Here is a 19,159-nt window from a genome sequence, read left to right as displayed (position 1 = left end):
TGAGATGGAAAAATATTCCTTGTTCTTGGATAGGAAGAATAAATATAATCAAAATGGCCATATTACCCAAAGCAATATACAAATTTAATGCAATTCCCATCCAAATCCCTATGAGATTTTTTAAAGAAATGGAACAAAAAATCATCAGATTTATATGGAACTATAAAAAACCCCGAATAGCCAAAACAATCCTAAGGAAAAAGAATGAAGCTGGGGGCATTACAATACCTGACTTTAAACTATATTATAGGGCCACGATAATCAAAACAGCATGGTATTGGCAAAAAAATAGACACTCAGACCAATGGAACAGAATAGAAAGCCCAGAAATAAAACCACATATATATGGTCAAATAATCTTTGATAAAGGGGCCAACAACACACAATGGAGAAAAGAAAGCCTCTTCAACAAATGGTGTTGGGAAAACTGGAAAGCCACATGCAAAAGAATGAAACTCGACTACAGCCTGTCCCCGTGTACTAAAATTAATTCAAAATGGATCAAAGACCTAAATATAAGACCTGAAACAATAAAGTACATAGAAGAAGACATAGGTACTAAAATCATGGACCTGGGTTTTAAAGAACATTTTATGAACTTGACTCCAATGGCAAGAGAAGTGAAGGCAAAGATAAATGAATGGGACTACATCAGAATTAAAAGTTTTTGCTCAGCAAGAGAAACTGATATCAAAATAAACAGACAGCCAACTATATGGGAACTGATATTTTCAAACGACAGCTCAGATAAGGGCCTAATATCCAAAATTTACAAAGAACTCATAAAACTCAACAACAAACAAACAAGCAATCCAATAAAAAAATGGGAAGAGGACATGAACAGACACTTCTCCCAGGAAGAGATACAAATGGCCAACAGATATATGAAAAGATGCTCAGCTTCATTAGTTATTAGAGAAATGCAAATCAAAACTACAATGAGATACCACCTCACTCCTGTTAGATTAGCTATTATCAACAAGACGGGTAATAGCAAATGTTGGAGAGGCTGTGGAGAAAAAGGAACCCTCATTCACTGTTGGTGGGACTGTAAAGTAGTACAACCATTATGGAGGAAAGTATGGTGGTTCCTCAAAAAACTGCAAATAGAACTACCTTATGACCCAGCAATCCCTCTACTGGGTATATACCCCAAAACCTCAGAAACATTGATACGTGAAGACACATGTAGCCCCATGTTCATTGCAGCACTGTTCACAGTGGCCAAGACATGGAAACAACCAAAAAGCCCTTCAATAGAAGACTGGATAAAGAAGATGTGGCACATATACACTATGGAATACTACTCAGCCATAAGAAATGATGACATCAGATCATTTACAGCAAAATGGTGGGATCTTGATAACATTATAAGGAGTGAAATAAGTAAATCAGAAAAAAACAAGAACTACATGATTCCATACATTGGTGGAACATAAAAATGAGACTAAGAGACATGGACAAGAGTGTGGTGGTTACCAAGGGTGGGGGGGGGGAGGGAGGACATGGGAGGGAGGGAGGGAGAGAGTTAGGGGGAGGGGGAGGGGCACAGAGAACTAGATAGAGGGTGGCGGAGGACAATCTGACTTTGGGCGAGGGATTTGCAACATAATTTGAAGACAAAATAACCTAGACATGTTTTCTTTGAATATATGTACCCTGATTTATTAATGTCATCCCATTACCATTAATAAAAATTTATTAAAAAAAAAATAGAAAGAAAACTTTTAAATGCCATTTGATTCATTAACTTTAAAAAGTAATGCTCATTAAAATGTCATCAGCTTTTGAAAAAGACTTTAGTGCTGTGGCAGTTAACTCTTGAAATACATAAAATGAGATGCGAAGCACTCAGACTAACCAAAGAAATAAGTAATGATGAGGGTGAAATGTGGGGGGAAAAGTGTTATCTATTTTTTCATTTTTAAGAGAGTCTTAGGACTTTGGAATGATTAAGCCAGACGTGATAGAAAAAACATGTCCAATCAGACAGGAAGAAAGACATGCAGAGTAAGGGGGCTGTGCGACTCAGTAGGCTTCTTCAAGTAAAGCCTCGACACCATGACCTCTGAGCTCAGACACTTCTGACTCTGAAAACCTCCTTGGGTTTCTATTGAAGAGATGGGCGCGTTCAGGGTGGGACAGCCGCATTCGGAGTGGAATGGCCATACTTGGGTTTCTACTGAGAGCAGGAGCACAGAGGGTTCAGAGGCGAGACCTCCGGACGGAGGAGGAGGGCGACGGGGGAGCGCACAGGCTGACACAGTAAGCCTCTAGCAACCACAGTCAGGCAAGTGCGAGGCCTGCGGAATTTTCTAATCTCTTCTTTTAATCCTCTTACAACATTACGTCATGGTGGAATGCAACATTTTTTCCAATACGCGATTTTGAGATCTTTGTTGGAGGTGCTGACTGTTGCTTATGAAAGCTGCCCTTCCTAGGTTAAAAGTGATCTAATACAACAAGATGGCAAAACTTAAGTGGAAACAAGCGAAGCTGACATAACCAAACAGGGCAGGTAAAAAACGAGCCAACCGAACCACTGATTTAGGAGTAGGCAGGTCCTGATACAGTGGCTGTGAGAAGGGGAGGCACAGTGAATGGACTTACTGTGATGGACTCAGAGAGGCAGAATATTACTTCAAAAGGAAAAGTGTCCTGTTTTGGGTAATAACCTGAGCTAGGCACTATTTAACATACAAACATGAAGTTCTTTTTAAAATTTTTCTTTTCTAATATACACTAATTTTTCTGGGAATGCGATTACCATGTTACTCAGAGCAAGGCAGTGTGTGGTTTTCTTTGGAACTTGACCAGAGTTGCTTACCATTTCAAACCATCAGTTAAGATAACACCAGCCTCAATACAGTATCTGAGTCACCACGTCTTACTCATGTCCAGTCTGCATTTGTAGTTGCCATATTCATACTGATTTTATACATATGGCCTGAATATCTATTTTTTTTCTTTTCTATTGTGCATGTACTTAGACATTTACAGGCTGAAACACATTTTATCATAAATCACTTTTTTCTGTCTTTAATTTCTACTGTAGCATATATGCAATTTATAGGTATGAACATACATGAATTTTATGTGAAGATAGGTTATTATCCATACATTTTATTTTAGCAGGCATCCATCATAACATTTTTGTTAAATGGGGAGGAGCAGCATCTCTCAGGACTGAGAACAAGTGTTATAATACACACATTTCACACTGCACAGGGCCTAGAAAGATCCCTTATAAATATTTCCTCTGTGTTTTAGCCCTTGTAACATATATAACCAGGGAATGTGCAGCACAGCATATGATTTGGTGAACACCTGTCAGATGCATATAGACTAGAAAGGTGTGGCAGAAACTGACAGCTGCCTCCTCAAAGTCACTTGCCTCTTCTCAATACCAAACCCCTGTTAGGAACAGTAACGCCCCAGCTATGAAACTACATTTCCCAGCCTTGCTTACAAACAGAAGTGGCCAACGTAAAGAAGTAAGAAAATATTGACTGCGACTTCCAGGAAAATGCTGAATAGGAGGCTGAGCATGCTTATTCCCTGTTGCCTCTTTCTGCTCCCTGATGCCAAGAACTTGGTGGAGATGGCTGGAGCTTCAGCAGCTACTCATGACCTTGAGGTAACCTTCAGAATGGCAGCCCACTTGCCAAAAGAGGCAAATCAAAAAGACAAAAGGATCCAGAGGGCCTCTGACTAAGAGAACTACCACACAAGCCCTGGAATGCCAGTCTTTGGACTTAAACAACAGCAAAAGCAAACCTCTATCTTAAACCACTGTTTTTGATCTTAAACCAGCAACACAAGAAAACATCAGTTCCCAGCCCTTACCAAGTCTAATGTGACACCATCGTTATTCTACTCCTAAGAAGAAAAGAATAATCTGAACAAGAATATTCCACTGATTGTCTTTCCTTGGGTGGGAAGAGCTGATACTATTACTGGGCTGAGAAACACCATGCTCGCTCATGGCGGAGGGGTGGTGAGGGGTGGCTGCATATGGAGACACACCAATACCTTAACACAAGATAACTCATTAAGCAAAGTTTTGTCTTCTGGAAATCCCTAAGCACTGCTGGTACCATCACTCAGTGGTGGCGAAGCAGCAGGGAGGATTCTGGGCAAGAAAACACACTTGTCTGCACGAAGACCAGACAGTGCGCAACTCCACGGGCACGCTCAGATACCGCATTTCTCCAAAAACCCTTTTAGAAGTAATTCCATTTCATTTCAGTATAGCTTTCACAGATTTCTCAACTTAGAAGGTATTATTCGAGTACATAAAGAATATCATATATGTTTTAGTAACTTTTAGCAAAATATCTTTGTCTTTGTAAGTACAGTAGTATTACGTAGGGAAATAATATACTAGAATTTTATGAAGACTACTGTTCTATTTTATGGAAAGAGATTTTTAAATGGTACAGAATAACCAGAAGAAAATTATTGAAAAGAGAGACCAAAATGTATGGGGGGAGGGGGGATAAAAGTATCTTTATAGTTGTTCATATGAAAAATAATATAATAATTAATAAATAAGACTGTAAGAATAAACTCTGTGTTTCATGTACTTACAACTATAAACCTACTTTGGCTCCACCCTGTATATCTAGCCGCCAAAATATTAATATACAATTTCAGTACTAAATAGTAATATATGTGAGCATTTTTTATTTCTGTGCTACAGAACCAGATAAACTAATTTGCTTAAGTTATATGTTTTGCCTAAAAATGTGTTTCTAGCATTTTGGCAGTCAAACCCTATCCCTTAAAGGGACTATACTATAGCTGCAAAAAGAAAATAAAAAAGCAGGACTTCCTTCCATCATTTTTGAGCAGATCAAAGTGTCTCATTTCTTTAGGTTTGCTCTTTGTTTCTGTTGGAGTACAGTGCTTGGGGGACTTTCACGGCCATGAAAGTTACATTTTACAAAGATTAACATTTTATAAACATCAACTGATATGCTCGAATACCTGAGTTTAAAAAAGTGGAAGTATTAACTAAAGCAAAAAAAAGTGATTAAAATTTCAAAGTTTACCATGTCAAAGTTTGTTCCTAATATTTAAGAGGAAACTTAACTGGTTAGAACCTATAACAAAGTCTGGTTCTTAAATACTTACTTTTAATCACAACTGCATATAAATTTGCCACTTGAACTCCTGTACGTCACCCTAAAAAATGTTCCACCAAACCTCACAAGGACTTGCCTATTCTTATTTCTGGTACACCGATCACTATGTTTCCCATTAAATCAGATTAGAACTACTAGTAGCTAAGAGTCTCCAGCAGAACTATTCTTCACTTGCACAGAGTAAGCAAGTTGCTCTGAGCTAAGAGAACAGTACTTAGCGATTATTGCTTAAGATTGCAAAAATCACCACCCAAAGACCAGCTATGACCTATGATCTGTTGATTAAGTCCAAATGTGGTGTTGTAGATCTAGAAGTGCTAGGAAATGTTGAGATATAACCCCAACAGGCAACATACACAAATACATCAAGGCGTGGTTAGAAATGACTATACTTAGCCTGTCATAAATAAACGGTGGTCCTCCCAAACCTTTATGAAATGAATTACCCTATGTGCACTGACTCAAACCAGCAACATCTGATTTGATTCCTTCGCAGGGCTTGGCTCAAGATGGCCTGCAGAGCACAGACCTCAGACCTCCATGTTAAGCCTGGAAAAGGTTTCACAGCCACCACTCTCCTGTCCAACTCTTACATAATTGTACTCAGAAAAGGTTTTTGCAAAGCAGGAGTGATGAAGACGTCAGCATGTGAGTACCCAGCTTATCTTGTAGCTAAGAGTCACATTCTTCAGCCAAAGACATGAACAGCCTATCTTTAAGTAAGGAGGTTAAACCTGTCTGAGCAGCGCTACACTAAGAAGCTCCCACCAATAACACAGGCCACGACCTTCTGAAAAGTTTGGTATTGGCCCATGCCTCGCGGAGGCCGCCTACTACACGGAAGGCAGCAGCCTTGTCCTCAGAGCTTCTGACTCCCCTCTGAGATGGTCCTCTCCCTAGACAAAGCTTGTAGAGGTATATCCTATTTCTTTCAGGTCTTAGGTTTCTTACTCAGAACCAGGTCAATCTAACTGCTGGACTCGGACACCGCTACCTGTGATTTTCAGAAAGTAAAGACCAAAACAAGACTGAAACCAGAAACTGCTGGGGTAGCCCCGTTAGTAAGTCAGACGTATGCAGGGGACACATGTATTCTGTAGATTTCGCTTGAGTTTGACCTTTTTTGCTCCTATATGTCAAGCCCTTGCAAGGCCTCAGATGGAGTGTTTGGGGAAGGAGAGAGGCTGCCATGTGGTCTGTTGGCTCTGACGCTGTGCCAAATGCTGACCCTAGCACCTGCTCATCTACAGCAATGCCGGAATGCTTAACGAGGCTTTGTAACGAGGGCTTCGTGGACCTTACTTTGTAGCAAGGCAGATGAGCTCCACGCACATCCCAGATACATGATGTTAGTTAAAGTTTACTATCCAGATGACTCATTTTACTGTTTTTCTCCCATGCTAATACCACAAATCACGCCCTCTTATCCAGGGCCTTAAAAAAGGTGCTCGACCAGCTCTGCAGGCAGCAAATCAGCTATTTCCAGGAAGCCCTGCTGAAGTGTGCAGTAAGTCAGCGTATTTGTTGAGAAAAACTGAGGCAGAAATGAAATCTTGAAGCCACACTGGATTGGTGTGGGCCAAACACAACAGGGCACTTCACTTTTCTCCTTCAAGAATAGCAGTGCATGGTGGCAGCAGCCAGGACCTGCAGCAGGTGTGTGGTCACAGTCCTGACCTCCCAATTCAAATTTGTGATGTTTAAAGTTTATAGGATGGCATGAGCACACTGAGATAACCATCACTGTTATGAATTTAGTTTGTGGAGAAAGTAGTTGATAAGTTTGCTTGCTTAAAATGTTAGAAGTAACCACACTGTATGCTGTTTCTAAAACTATAGCTTGGCCCAGACATTCATATTGCTTCACTCTCCTGCGATCAACTACATCAGACAACAAGAGCCCCAAACCTGGCAAGCTGGAGCAAGCGAATGTTTACGAGGCACAGGTATGCTCCTGCTGCTAACACACAAACAGGAACAACATTGGACAGGTCTAATTAAAAACACAGAAAAGCAGGTGTTTGTGTCTTGGAAAAAAGTGGTGGGACGGTTTCCCACTGCAAACTTGTATCATCAGGGACTAGAATCGACAAACACTGTCTAAAGAGAAAAACTGTGGGATGGAAGGAAGGGAGAAGAGAAGGGAAAAAGGACGAGCAAACCTTGCACGTAAACCCCCACTCATCCGCGGCCCTGCATTCATAGCAGGCTTGTCTGTGGGATGCATGTCTCTGAGCAGCCTGACCACCAAGCTTCAGAGCAGGGGAAGGACCGCCTGTGTGTGTGGTCTGTAAAGCATCAGTACCGGTCACTGAATCTCTAAGGGAACCATTGAAAATGGAGATTTTCATGGGGGGTGGGAGGGTATGAGAAGCTGCACTTTTAACCAGCAAGCACACCTAGTTAGAAAACCACTGATTGAGGGTAGAAAAAAAGTCACTTAAAAAACACGAGCAGTCCTTCCTTTCCATCTTTCCTCCCCTCCTCTCCCAGCATGGAGAAAATGGTGCAGGGTCCGAGGCAGTGCGGCGGGGTGGAGGTGCCCAGCTTTCTAAGGAAGTGGGCGGGTGGCAGGGGGAGGGTCAGGTTCAGAGAGGCCAGACAGAGAGGTTGGGAGATTGAGCAAATACACTAATTAAACAAATGAGTTAATATACTGAGCATAAAGGGAGCCAGTTTCATTGCTGTCTGAGAAGGAATGTATAAACAGAATGGGGGAAGCTGGAAAGAACCCTGAGGTACAGGATTAGAAAGGGAAGCACCAGTGAGAACATATGCAGTTTTCAAATGGAGATACACAGAGACAGCAAGAGTTTCAGACGTACATGGATGGATGATGGGTGAATGAACCCCGTCACAGGTGTTTCCGACCCTGTCTGCTCAAAGGTCATAGACGCACTGACACCCCAAAGCAAACAAACCCTCTCAAGCACCCAGATCTTAGTTTGTAAATACCACACAACAGCACAAGGAACCAGAACTTCTTGGTGAGATGGTTGATCTCAGGGATGAGGCAGGTAAAGGACAAGATGAGTCTGGGAACATCTTGTTATGCTAGACAGTTATGCTCAAATAATAATAACATATCCAAAAAACCCAAATAAACAAACACAGAAAGGGAGCTCCTGCTGGCCAACTGTGGACAGTTTAGGCATCAAAAGAGAGTGCTGGAATATAACCCATTGAATATAGAAAGATTTTGTAAATTCATACTGCAATAATGAATGAATGAACCTCTTCCTTGTGGTAGAAAGGGCCACCTAATAAACAGACGGAATGATGAAAAGAAGTGCCACTCATCCGACAGCCATCACAGTGGTAATTGACATGGGCGGGAACCACCAGCAGAGGCTAAGGCCACGAGAAGAAGATGAACAGACACTGTGTTATATCAGTGTATCTTGTCACAAAATGCTAACAACACACTTTCCAATGGTGATCTTACATTGGAGAAACCTTGCAGACACCAACCTTACCAAAAGGTCAAAGTTAACATCACCAGTTACAGAATGGGTCTGTACCCTCTTACCCTCCTAGAACAATCCAGTCAGTCTATGAGGAAAACTGAATGGGCAGGGAGACTGAGGATCATTCTACAGAACAAGAGGTCTGTTTTCTCTAAGACTGTCAGACATAAGACAGAGAAAGACTAGAAAATGCTCCACTATGAAGGAGACATATCCACTATTGCAACGCATGCTGTTGGATGGCCTACTGGGCCGAGCAAGAGAAAGACAGAGATGCAGGTGGAGCAGTGGGAAACATGAATGGGTCTGTGGGTAGGATGGTCGCGTAGTAGCAGTGTTGATGGATGATTAGAGAGAGGTAGGGCAGGAGAGGGTGAGCCAATGTAGAATATTCAAAATTGGGCAATCTGGGTCCAGGGAGTATGGGAGCTCATTTGTTCTGTTCTAACACTTCTATAGCTTGAAACTATTTCAAATTTTAAATAATGTAAAAGGCAAAAAAAAAAAAAAATGCATTCTGTTCCACTTAAAGTCTTTCCAGTTCAAATTACTGTGTCCTTCCGTGTTCAGCTCAGTTGCAAACAAGTTCTTAGACTAAAAATTGTGCTTTAGGACCCCAGCCTAGAAAGTTGTTCACTTGCCATCAAATAGTACCATCAAATTTAAAATTGAATGAATCTGCTGTCAAGATGCCCCATTTACATAGACTGCAGTGGTAACAGTGAGAAAATTCTGTACTCTGCTAGAAGTACCCAGGGCCATAGGCCGACTGGACCAGCTGGCTGGGCCAGAGCATCACATGGTCAAGTCGCGTTGACTAAGTCAGTCCTGCAGGCAAAGACATTAGTAGCCCAGCTCCTGTTGACCCGCTTGTGCGTGGGTGTTCAATCCCAAAGCGGCCGGGAAACCTACCACTGAAGTCAAAAAGCCGCTCCTGGGAATGTCCTCAGTAAGCAATTAGTGAAGGCCTCATGACATAGTGGGTGACAAGGTCGTCCACTTTCCTCATTACTGGTCTAAATTAAGGGCGGCACAGATATGGTACACCTGGGGAAAAAACTTAACGCTTTTAAACCCACAAAATCTTCATTATTCAGAGTGTAGTTTACAATTACAGAACTGTTCAATTTTCATTTTCACTATAAAAAAGGCTATCATTTATATAGTTCCTAATAAACTAGATAAATCAAACTAGCTAATAAACACTGGATGCCAAATTAAGAAGCAAAATACAGAGGTGACTATTTTTGAATTTCAGGGACAACATAAGATAGTGCTAAAAGATAAAGGAATCCTGTTAGGCAAACGGGTAGCTGAGAAACAAACATGTAGCGATCAGCTTCCATGGGAAGGAGGTTTGACCACATTCCAAAGCAAGTGTCATACACAGTGCATCAGACATCTGTTTAGTTCACCCTTGGGCACTCGGGGGTCAGGAGACCAGACCCAAGGGCACAAGAGCGACAGCTGCCTGGGGGAGCAGGCAGGGCTGGATGACAGAGCAAAGGGCCAGTTTCTTCCCCACAACCTTCACGGTGGCTGCAGCTCTGGCTCACAGCAGGGAAGAAATGGAGCCAAAGATTTGCTAAACTTCTGCTCTGTGCCCGGCCCTCTGCCAGTGGGCTGTGAGTGTTTTCTCACTGAAGTCTCCAGTAATCTTCCACATTAGCAGTTTCAAAGATACTCATCATTCAGGGAGAGTGGAGAAGGCCCTGCCAAAGGCAAGCATGCACTGATTCCTACCCACTCCCCACTGACCTCCAGGAATTTAATGGGTGCTAGAGAGGCAGGCAGGCAGGCCTGAAGGGCCAGATGGCCAAGACGTGGACAAGAGTGACACGCCTCAACCTACCCGCTGTCATCATCCCTGCACTTAGCATGTGATATGACCCAGAGACCGCTGAGAACACGGAGCTGGCCTGCCTGGTCTCATCTTCCAGCACCACCTCCCACAGCTCTTGACCTGGCACAAGTCGCTTCATTGCCAAGCCTCAGTTTCCTCATTTGTCACAGCAGGGTCAATGGCAGTATATGTCCCAGAGTTGTGAGCGCTAAAGCAGTGATCACCTAAAGCTCTACAACAAAGCCTGGCACTGAACACCCACACACAAGCGGGTCAACGGGTGGCTGAAAATTGAACAGGGTAATTAAGTAATTTACCTTAAAATAATAAAGAAAACACCACACTGAGATTTCTAAAATGGCAAGTAGCTATACACAGTTGAAGAAAACGGTGTGTGCTTTGCAATCCAGAATGTGAGGCTGCATCTGGTTTGCTTCTTTTCTAGAAAGTTCACTCAAGAAGACTACAGGGCTCTTGAGTAGACTGAATAGTGTACAAATATGTATTTTCTAAAACATGCAGAGAAGATTCAGCTTTCGTGCTATGATGCAAAAATAATGTTGCTTCGCAACTGAAGCAGAACTGACCGCTTACCTCCGAATAAGCCAGGGTGATGTGCTCGTATATCCCCTGATGGTGATGGATGGCGTCCTCCAGGTCCTGCAGCTCGGAGGGAAGGTCCACCTCACCGCAGGCTTTGCACCACGAGTCCACGTTGCTCATATACTTGGAAGGTTGAAAACAAAAAAGATATTGTCTACTGATGGCAATGTATAGTGAGAAGTGGCTATTTCTTAATGTAGTGTTAAAATAAGGAGAGTTGAGACGTTCTAAGAACATAGCAGGGTTGAATCTCCATCTCCAATGGCTTTCCTACGAGTTCTCAAACTGGATTCCTGGACTCCAGCCAAGTTTAGGTTCCAGTAGAATTGGGGCTGGGCCCAGGAACCTACTTTTGAAATGATGACCTCAAATGACTCTGGGGCCCACGTCTAAAGTGCACTTGGAGCAGCTCTGCCCTGCACAGTCTGTTTTGGGCATCCTGGGCAATTTTTCCTCTCCATTTCTAACTGCCCTGACCTGTTAGGCAGGGCAAGACAACAAGGTGCAATTCTCCAGGAGCTGTAGTTCAGCCTTCCTGCTTCTTCTTATACTAAATTGCTAATGGTTTCACTTCTGCATATATCTGTCCAATTTTCCCAACACTATTTATTGAATAGACTGTCTTTATCCACCTTCTTAAACCATTTACAAGAATAAACTCAAAAAGGACTAAGGACTTAAATGTAAGATTTGAAACAATAAAACTCCAAGAAGAAAACATAGGCAGTAAAATTTCTGACAGTTCTCTTAGCATATTTTTTTCTGCTATATCACCTTGGACAAAGGAAACAAAAGAAAAAATAAACAAATGGGATTACATCAAACTAGAAAGTTTTTGCACACTAAAGAAAACCATCAGCAAAACAAAAAAGATGGCCCTGGCCGGTTGGCTCAGCGGTAGAGCGTCGGCCTAGCGTGCGGAGGACCCGGGTTCGATTCCCGGCCAGGGCACACAGGAGAAGCGCCCATTTGCTTCTCCACCCCTCCGCCGTGCTTTCCTCTGTCTCTCTCTTCCCCTCCCGCAGCCAAGGCTCCATTGGAGCAAAGATGGCCCGGGCGCTGGGGATGGCTCTGTGGCCGCTGCCTCAGGCGCTAGAGTGGCTCTGGTCGCAACATGGCGACGCCCAGGATGGGCAGAGCATCGCCCCCTGGTGGGCAGAGCGTCGCCCCATGGTGGGCGTGCCGGGTGGATCCCGGTCAGGCGCATGCGGGAGTCTGTCTGACTATCTCTCCCTGTTTCCAGCTTCAGAAAAATGGAAAGAAAAATAAATAAATAAATAAATAAATAAATAAATAAATAAATACCAAAAAAAAACAAAAAAGATACCCTACTAAATTGGAAAAGATATTCACCAAAGATATATTCAATTAGGAGCTACTATCCCAAATTTATAAAGAACTCATATAACTCAACAGCAAAATGAAAAAAAAGTCAGAGGAACCTGAATAGACACTTCTCCAAAGAAGACCTATCGATGGCTAATGTTCAGCATCACTAGTCATCAGAAAAATGCACATTCAAACCACAACTAGATATCGCCTCACACTTGTCAGATATAGCTACCATCAATAAATCAACAAACAACAAGTAGTGGAGAAAAGGGAACCCTCATGCACTATTGGTGAAAATGCAGCCACTGTGGAAAATAGTGTAGAGGCTTCTCAAAAAATTAAAAATGGAACCATCTTATAACCCAGCCATTCCATTTCTGGGAATATATCCAAAGAAACCCAAAACACAAATTGAAAAGACTATAGGCACCCCTATGTTCACTGCAGTGTTATTTACAGTAACCAAGATCTGGAAGTAGCCCAAGTGATAGCCCCATCAATAGAAGAGTAGATTAGAAAAGATGTGGTACATAAAGAATGAGGCAAAAGTAGGTTTACTGTTGTTTGTACAGAAAGTAACACAACTAATAAATAATAATATGAATAAACTCTGTTTTGCATGCCCCACCCTGTATATACAAGGGAATATTAACTTGGCCACAAAAAAGAATGAAATCTTACCATTTGCAACAGTATGTATGAACCAAGAGGGTATGAGGGTATTATGCTCAGTGAAATAAGTCAGTCAGGCAAACACCATATGATTTCACTTATAAATGGAATCTAAAGAACAAAATAAATGAACAAACAAAATTGAAACAGACTCATAGACACAGAGAACAGACTGACGGCTGCCAGAGGGCAGAGCGGCTGGGAGACTGGGTGAAAGGTGAAGGGATTAAGAAGTACAAATCGGCAGTCAGGAAGTCGTGGGGATGTGAGTACAGCACAAGGAGTATAGTCAGTGGTATTGTAATAACTATGTGTGGTGCCACGTGAGTACTTGAAATATCATGGGGAACACTTGTAAAGTATATGATTGTCTAACGACCATGCTAACCACTTGACACTAATTCAAAATAATATTGAATGTAAGCTGTAATTAAAAAATAAAATAAAAATGCTAATGGTAAAGTATCTGAAATCATTTACTTAACATTAGGAAGAGCAAGGGGTCCATTTTTCTACCTTTTCAAAAGCAAATACACACAGGATTAAAAAAGACCAATGAAGGCTCCCTAAACTCCTCGGCTGTGTCCCCTGAACCAAAGGGTAGGCCGAAGCAGGCAGGGTCCCCGGGCCCTCCCCACTCCGCATGCAGACAGCGGAAGTGTGAGCCACAGGCTGCAGGGCCAGCCTGCTCAGCCCATTCCTGTCTCTCCTCAGTCCTCCCCTGCCCCCCACAACCTCGGGGCTTCATCAATAGCTGAGAAACCACGGCCAAATTTCCTCGGGAGAGCCAATCAGCATTCATCGCGTTAAGTGTCAAAGGCAAGCAGCAGAAGGCCCAATTAAGGATGTTAATTCAATTAAGCCAAATAGACATGGACACATTTCCCTGAGTTTCACCTCTTTTATTCCAGCTCTTGGCTGTCTTTCCGCCTACCAGGGAATGAAGAGGACAACTATTAAATGGGGTAACTGACCTGCCACACAGGAAGGGTGTTATGATTCTCTAAAAATATATATGAAAACACTCTCCCAAGTAATTAGGACATTTTTAGAAACTTAAAATAGATAAGATGTCCAAATAAGAATTGTTTATAAAAATCCCTTTATTATTAAATTAAATCAGAAAAAAAATACTCATATGCAAACCTTAGGGCTTGAAACCAATTCGCTTGGCACTGGCATTGTCATCTGATAGTATGTGGTTTCTGGTGGCTTAAACCAGTACACACATGGGAATATCCTCATTACACTTTATATGGTGCCCGCCTACCATCCATACAGCAATGAAAGTAGCAATAAAATTACTTTCCACCTTGCCCCCTCCGTGTATATACAGGTATGACTAATTAGGCATATGTTTAAATATTTCTGGGGTGAGGGGTTTTATAAATACCAATTAGATCAGGCTGAATGATTCTAACTAGTCTTGATCTGTTTCACTTTCTCCTCTTTGATTATTGCGTTTAACACCAATTATTAAATTAGTTTAAACCTTTTCAGTTTATGAATTGACTAAGATTAACCATCATCATTAATAAATCATCAGGTCAAGTCAGTCATTAATTGCTCCTGCATCTTGGTCACTACAAAATGCCCCAAACAGAGTTACAATGTATTCTTAACAGGCTAAAATGCTTGATACAACAAAGTAAAATTTTAGTTACAGAATACTTCACAATAAGCAGAAGTGTCAGATTAACATATTAGTGTATCAAAATCACTATTAAAACATTCAACTCTAGTTTCTGAAGCAACCAATAAAGAGAAACATTTAAGAGGATTTGTATGTGTCTGTAGTAAAAGTAGTTTACTTATAATTTCTTAACCTATCCTGAGAGGGTATTTTGATTATACATATCTGAAAAAAATGTAGCCAGGTTCTAAATACATAGGAAAGGGTGGCTTGCCATGTGGAAACCTTGTGGAATGATTTTGCACATCTAAACTCGCTTGGTTAAATATCCCAGTGACAGAAATAAACCTGGCCATGGTTTGGCAGAGACTGTTGAGAAAGTACAATTTCTGTCTTTTATTTATGAGATGGCGACCCTAGATTCCAAGGGATGAGCCCTGGCCCTGAACACCTTCTGAGGCTGATCACCCATAGGATCTGAACCTAGATGACATGAGAACAGCAATCCTATTCAGAGAGCCAAGAAAGAGGGTGTGAACAGGTCTTCCACAAAGAAAAAGTATTCTGAGGTCAAGATCTGTGTTCAAGTTCAACAGGTACCTACAGAATAGAACCTTTCAGAAATTTGTAAAATGATAATGTACATTATGCCTATGGGGGTGGGGAGGCTGGTATGTTGTTTAAAAACTTCTCTGACCACTCTATTACACCCAATACACACACATCCCTATTACCACCTTGACAAATACAGTTGGGACAGTAACAATGGCGGAACCCGTCTCACACAGAGCCTAACACTTCATAAAGGACAACAGAAGTGGCTGCCAGACCCCAGTGGGATCAGAGCAGCCAGTTCAGTGTCTGACGTTTGAAATGCTCAGAAGGCCATAATACAAGAAACATCCAGCATCTGGCTGGGCTGAGGGTGAAGACAGGAGCATGCAAGGGATTAAACTACTTTCCCTGAATTCAAATCAGGAGCCAGCTTCAGAAGTGGGGATTCTGATGCTTAGCAGAATGGTGACTAGTTACACATGTGGCCGAACAGAAGATGAAGGGCGTCTGGTTCGGCCAGTGTGTAAAACCAAGGCAAGCAGAGGAGGGAAGGGTGAGTAATAGATAAGCTTTAGGTGGAGCTTGGATCATTCATGAGCAGATTGATTTTCGCAAGAATTTATTCCACTAATTTCCATCTGCTGAGCAAGCAAGGGCTCCGATGTGGGAGCAGCTCAGCTCTCCGGGCTGCTCTGCCTCCACCACCAGCCTCGCCCCACCACCTCTCACCCCACACCCGTGATGGCCGGGCAGCTGAGCACAGCTGGATAGCCCGGTTTAGGAGACAAGAAACAGAAACCTTTTAAAATGTCAAGCTTTAAAATAATATTTGAATGCTTAATTTATAATAATTTTCTTCCCTTTGGAAAAATTAGGACTGGATGAATTTTATACACCTATGTAAAATATACATGACTTCAAACATTCAAGTTCTTTTCTTCCTTACCTCTAATTCCTTAATTTTCTATTTTGATTTGTAGAAAACATTACCTTACATTTTATTTCATCATTTCTACTCCTCAAGTCTCAATCAGTACACTCCCTCCTCCTGGTGCCCCTAAGGGAAATGGGCATCCACCTCCTCTGCCCAGGAAAATTTAAGGCCTAACGGGCACCTTCCACTGTGAGCACAGCTTGACAGCTCCGGCAGCGCGCTGGGCAGATGGGTTCCATCCGAAGTGAAATAGGCCAGTGATCACTCTACCTTACACCTGGTAACTTTTCATGAATACATTTTATTATATGTAAATATGTATTTGTTTATTCCAATTCTTTCTATTCCATAAAAATTCTGTTTTTGAGATTTACTACAAGTCAAGAACGAGGCCTATACTTTTAATAAAGTAAAACAACATCACTGTGGGAACAATTAGATATGTATCATGTGCCTTAGAAATTCAACAGGGAATAATGAAGTATTATTTTCCTCTAATTTCAACCCAGACTTATGATTGAATTAGCCAGACAAAATGTCATGTTTACAGGAAATGTTACTTCTATAACCTTTATGAAAGTGAATATTAACATAAGTGCTTGTTCCTGCTATAACATCAAGAACTAAAAGATTTTCACAGACCCAATGAAAGGCCACGCTTTGAGACCATGAGCAAATCACTTCCCCAGACAGAATACAAGGCTAGTGCCACCAGCCCCATTTATTTCACCAGCCTAATTTAAAGATGAAATGAGATTGGTATTAAAGAGCTGTAAATTTTAAAGAACCATGCAAATACTGGTTGATACTTTATTTTTGACTATTATCAAATTAGAGGCCCTTACAGCCATAGCTAAACTCAGGTGACTAGAGGTGCAGTTCACTCTGAAGGTGAACCTCTGTCAACACTAACAGAACTTCCTGCAGCGACGGAAGAGGGATCAGTGCTAAGTAGCCATGAACCCCTTTCTGCTATTGAGCATCTAAAATTTGGAAACTGTGACAAAGGAAGTGAATTTTAATTTAATTCTCTGTTTAGATTATTTTATTAAATATCTTACTGAACGGCCTGACCTGTGGTGGCGCAGTGGATAAAGCGTCGACCTGGAAATGCTGAGGTCGCCAGTTCAAAACCCTGGGCTTGCCTGGTCAAGGCACATATGGGAGTTGATGCCTCCAGCTCCTCCCCCCTTCTCTCTCTCTCTCTCTCTCTGTGTCTCTCCTCTCTCTCCCTCTCTGTCTCTCTCTCTCTCCTCTCTAAAAATGAATAAATAAAAAAATAAAATAAAATAAATAAAAATTAAATATCTTACTGAACTTGAAGGAACCTCAGTGCCACACGTGCTGACTGGCTAGCGACCATACTGGACAGTGAACTCTAGATCATATTTTTTTAATAGTAACAGTGGGAGATTTTAAGGTGTAGTAAAATCAAGTCATTTTATTTATTTATGTTGCAACATTGTAATTCTAATAACATTTGCTATGGGAGCTTCTTAATACCAAGGGGCTATCCCGTGGCTATACCACATGAGCAAAAAAGGGAAGGCTGGAGCCCTCCACACCGCCTGCTGGTGAAACTGCTGACATAACGGTCACGTCACCAAATTGACAAGAAGACATTCTGACCCTGCACCACTTTCACTTGAGAGGAGATCATGAAAGAGAAAGAATGGCCTGGACAGCTTTGAAAAGCAGAACACCTACAAAACCTCAAGATTCATGTGTAGGAAACCACGTGCAAATATTGACACCCAGACACCAGAACGTACAGAGACAGAGGAGCGGGGCGGGAGCACACACCCCTCGTGGCAGCGGAGCCCTGGTCTGGAAAGCTGCTTCCTTTCGTCAGACCACTAATACTGGGGCCACATACTCGAGCCCTATATCCTCCTAATAAGATGCAAACTCTTCAAGAGAATCCTGGATGGTTTTAAATTAGTGGTTATAATGGACACCTAACTTAAGATATCCAAGTTTCCGGTCCTTTCCCTACCGAGGTTATAAAAATAGCTTAAGGATAACTGGAAGGCAACAAGAAGGAACAGTGCTGGCCTGGTCCTGTGACTGCTCTCCTGGGGAGAGGAGACTGTGTAGTAAATGTGATCTGCAAGGCTCTTTCTTACTTTTACTGGCATTTTTACTTGAGGGTAAGGAAACACTTTCTGAAGACATCCTAATGTCCCCTGGGCATCTGTGGCCTGGGCAGGCTTCACTGCCTCCATAAAGGTCCAACAAAGATGCTGGGCCTCTTCCTCAGCAGGCCACTCTGAACCTAAGCTTAGATCTGGCTCCTTCTCTGGCCACACGATCTGAACAGAGACCCCCAAGCACTATGTCATTACACAGAATGACAAGAAATTCTGCTCAACAATATATTCATCCAGCTTAATTTCCTTCAAATCCATAACTTACAGCCACTCATTTATCCAAATAAAAAACACTCCAGACTCTTCCAACTTAGCTGCAAGGGTGAAATTTTTAACAATAAAACATTGTGCAGGAAAATGCCCCTGGCACTGGCATTTCTAGATTATTTTCAGGCAGGTCAGAGCAGCAATTAATCTTCTGGGTAATCCTGCCATGTTTAGGAAAGAGATTCTCCCTATGTGTTATTATGCTTCAGATTATCTGCCATCCACCCAAGCAGCTTGTGGTGCTTCAAATTTATTCACAGCATCTTGACATACCTCTCTGGGGGCCCACTACCCACTTACATCCCACCCCAGTTCCAGGGGGTCGCTGTACCCCGTGCTTGGTTACCAACCCAGCTGACACATGGGCGGGCAGCACCTGGCTCAGCTGCCTACTCAGAATAATTCCCACTGAACAAGGCACCATCACTTTGCACAATGACAAGGACCCGAGCAGGTCACGGAGTCCTGTAGTCAGTGCTATTTTATCCTGAAGAGGGTTCCTATTATTTTAAAAGAGCTGTTATTGTGTGTGGTCTTTTATTTACCCTTTATAATA

General features: G+C 42.1%; 1 protein-coding gene across 10 annotated transcripts in view; it reads right to left on the bottom strand.

The window, feature by feature from the left end:
- Nucleotides 1-19,159, bottom strand: part of TRIO (trio Rho guanine nucleotide exchange factor) — a 351,333-nt gene that overhangs the window by 183,471 nt on the left and 148,703 nt on the right. For all 10 annotated transcript variants that reach the window (XM_066243866.1, XM_066243876.1, XM_066243803.1 and 7 more), the window contains one exon: nt 11,052-11,183. In XM_066243866.1, coding sequence (XP_066099963.1) covers nt 11,052-11,183 — 132 coding nt within the window. The remainder of the gene's footprint in view (nt 1-11,051; nt 11,184-19,159) is intronic.

This window comes from Saccopteryx bilineata, chromosome 1 (assembly GCF_036850765.1).
Source record: "Saccopteryx bilineata isolate mSacBil1 chromosome 1, mSacBil1_pri_phased_curated, whole genome shotgun sequence".
In the NCBI taxonomy this organism is placed as follows: Eukaryota; Metazoa; Chordata; class Mammalia; order Chiroptera; family Emballonuridae; genus Saccopteryx; species Saccopteryx bilineata.
Note: the sequence above shows the minus strand (reverse complement) of the source record. Positions and strands in the feature narration are given on the sequence as shown.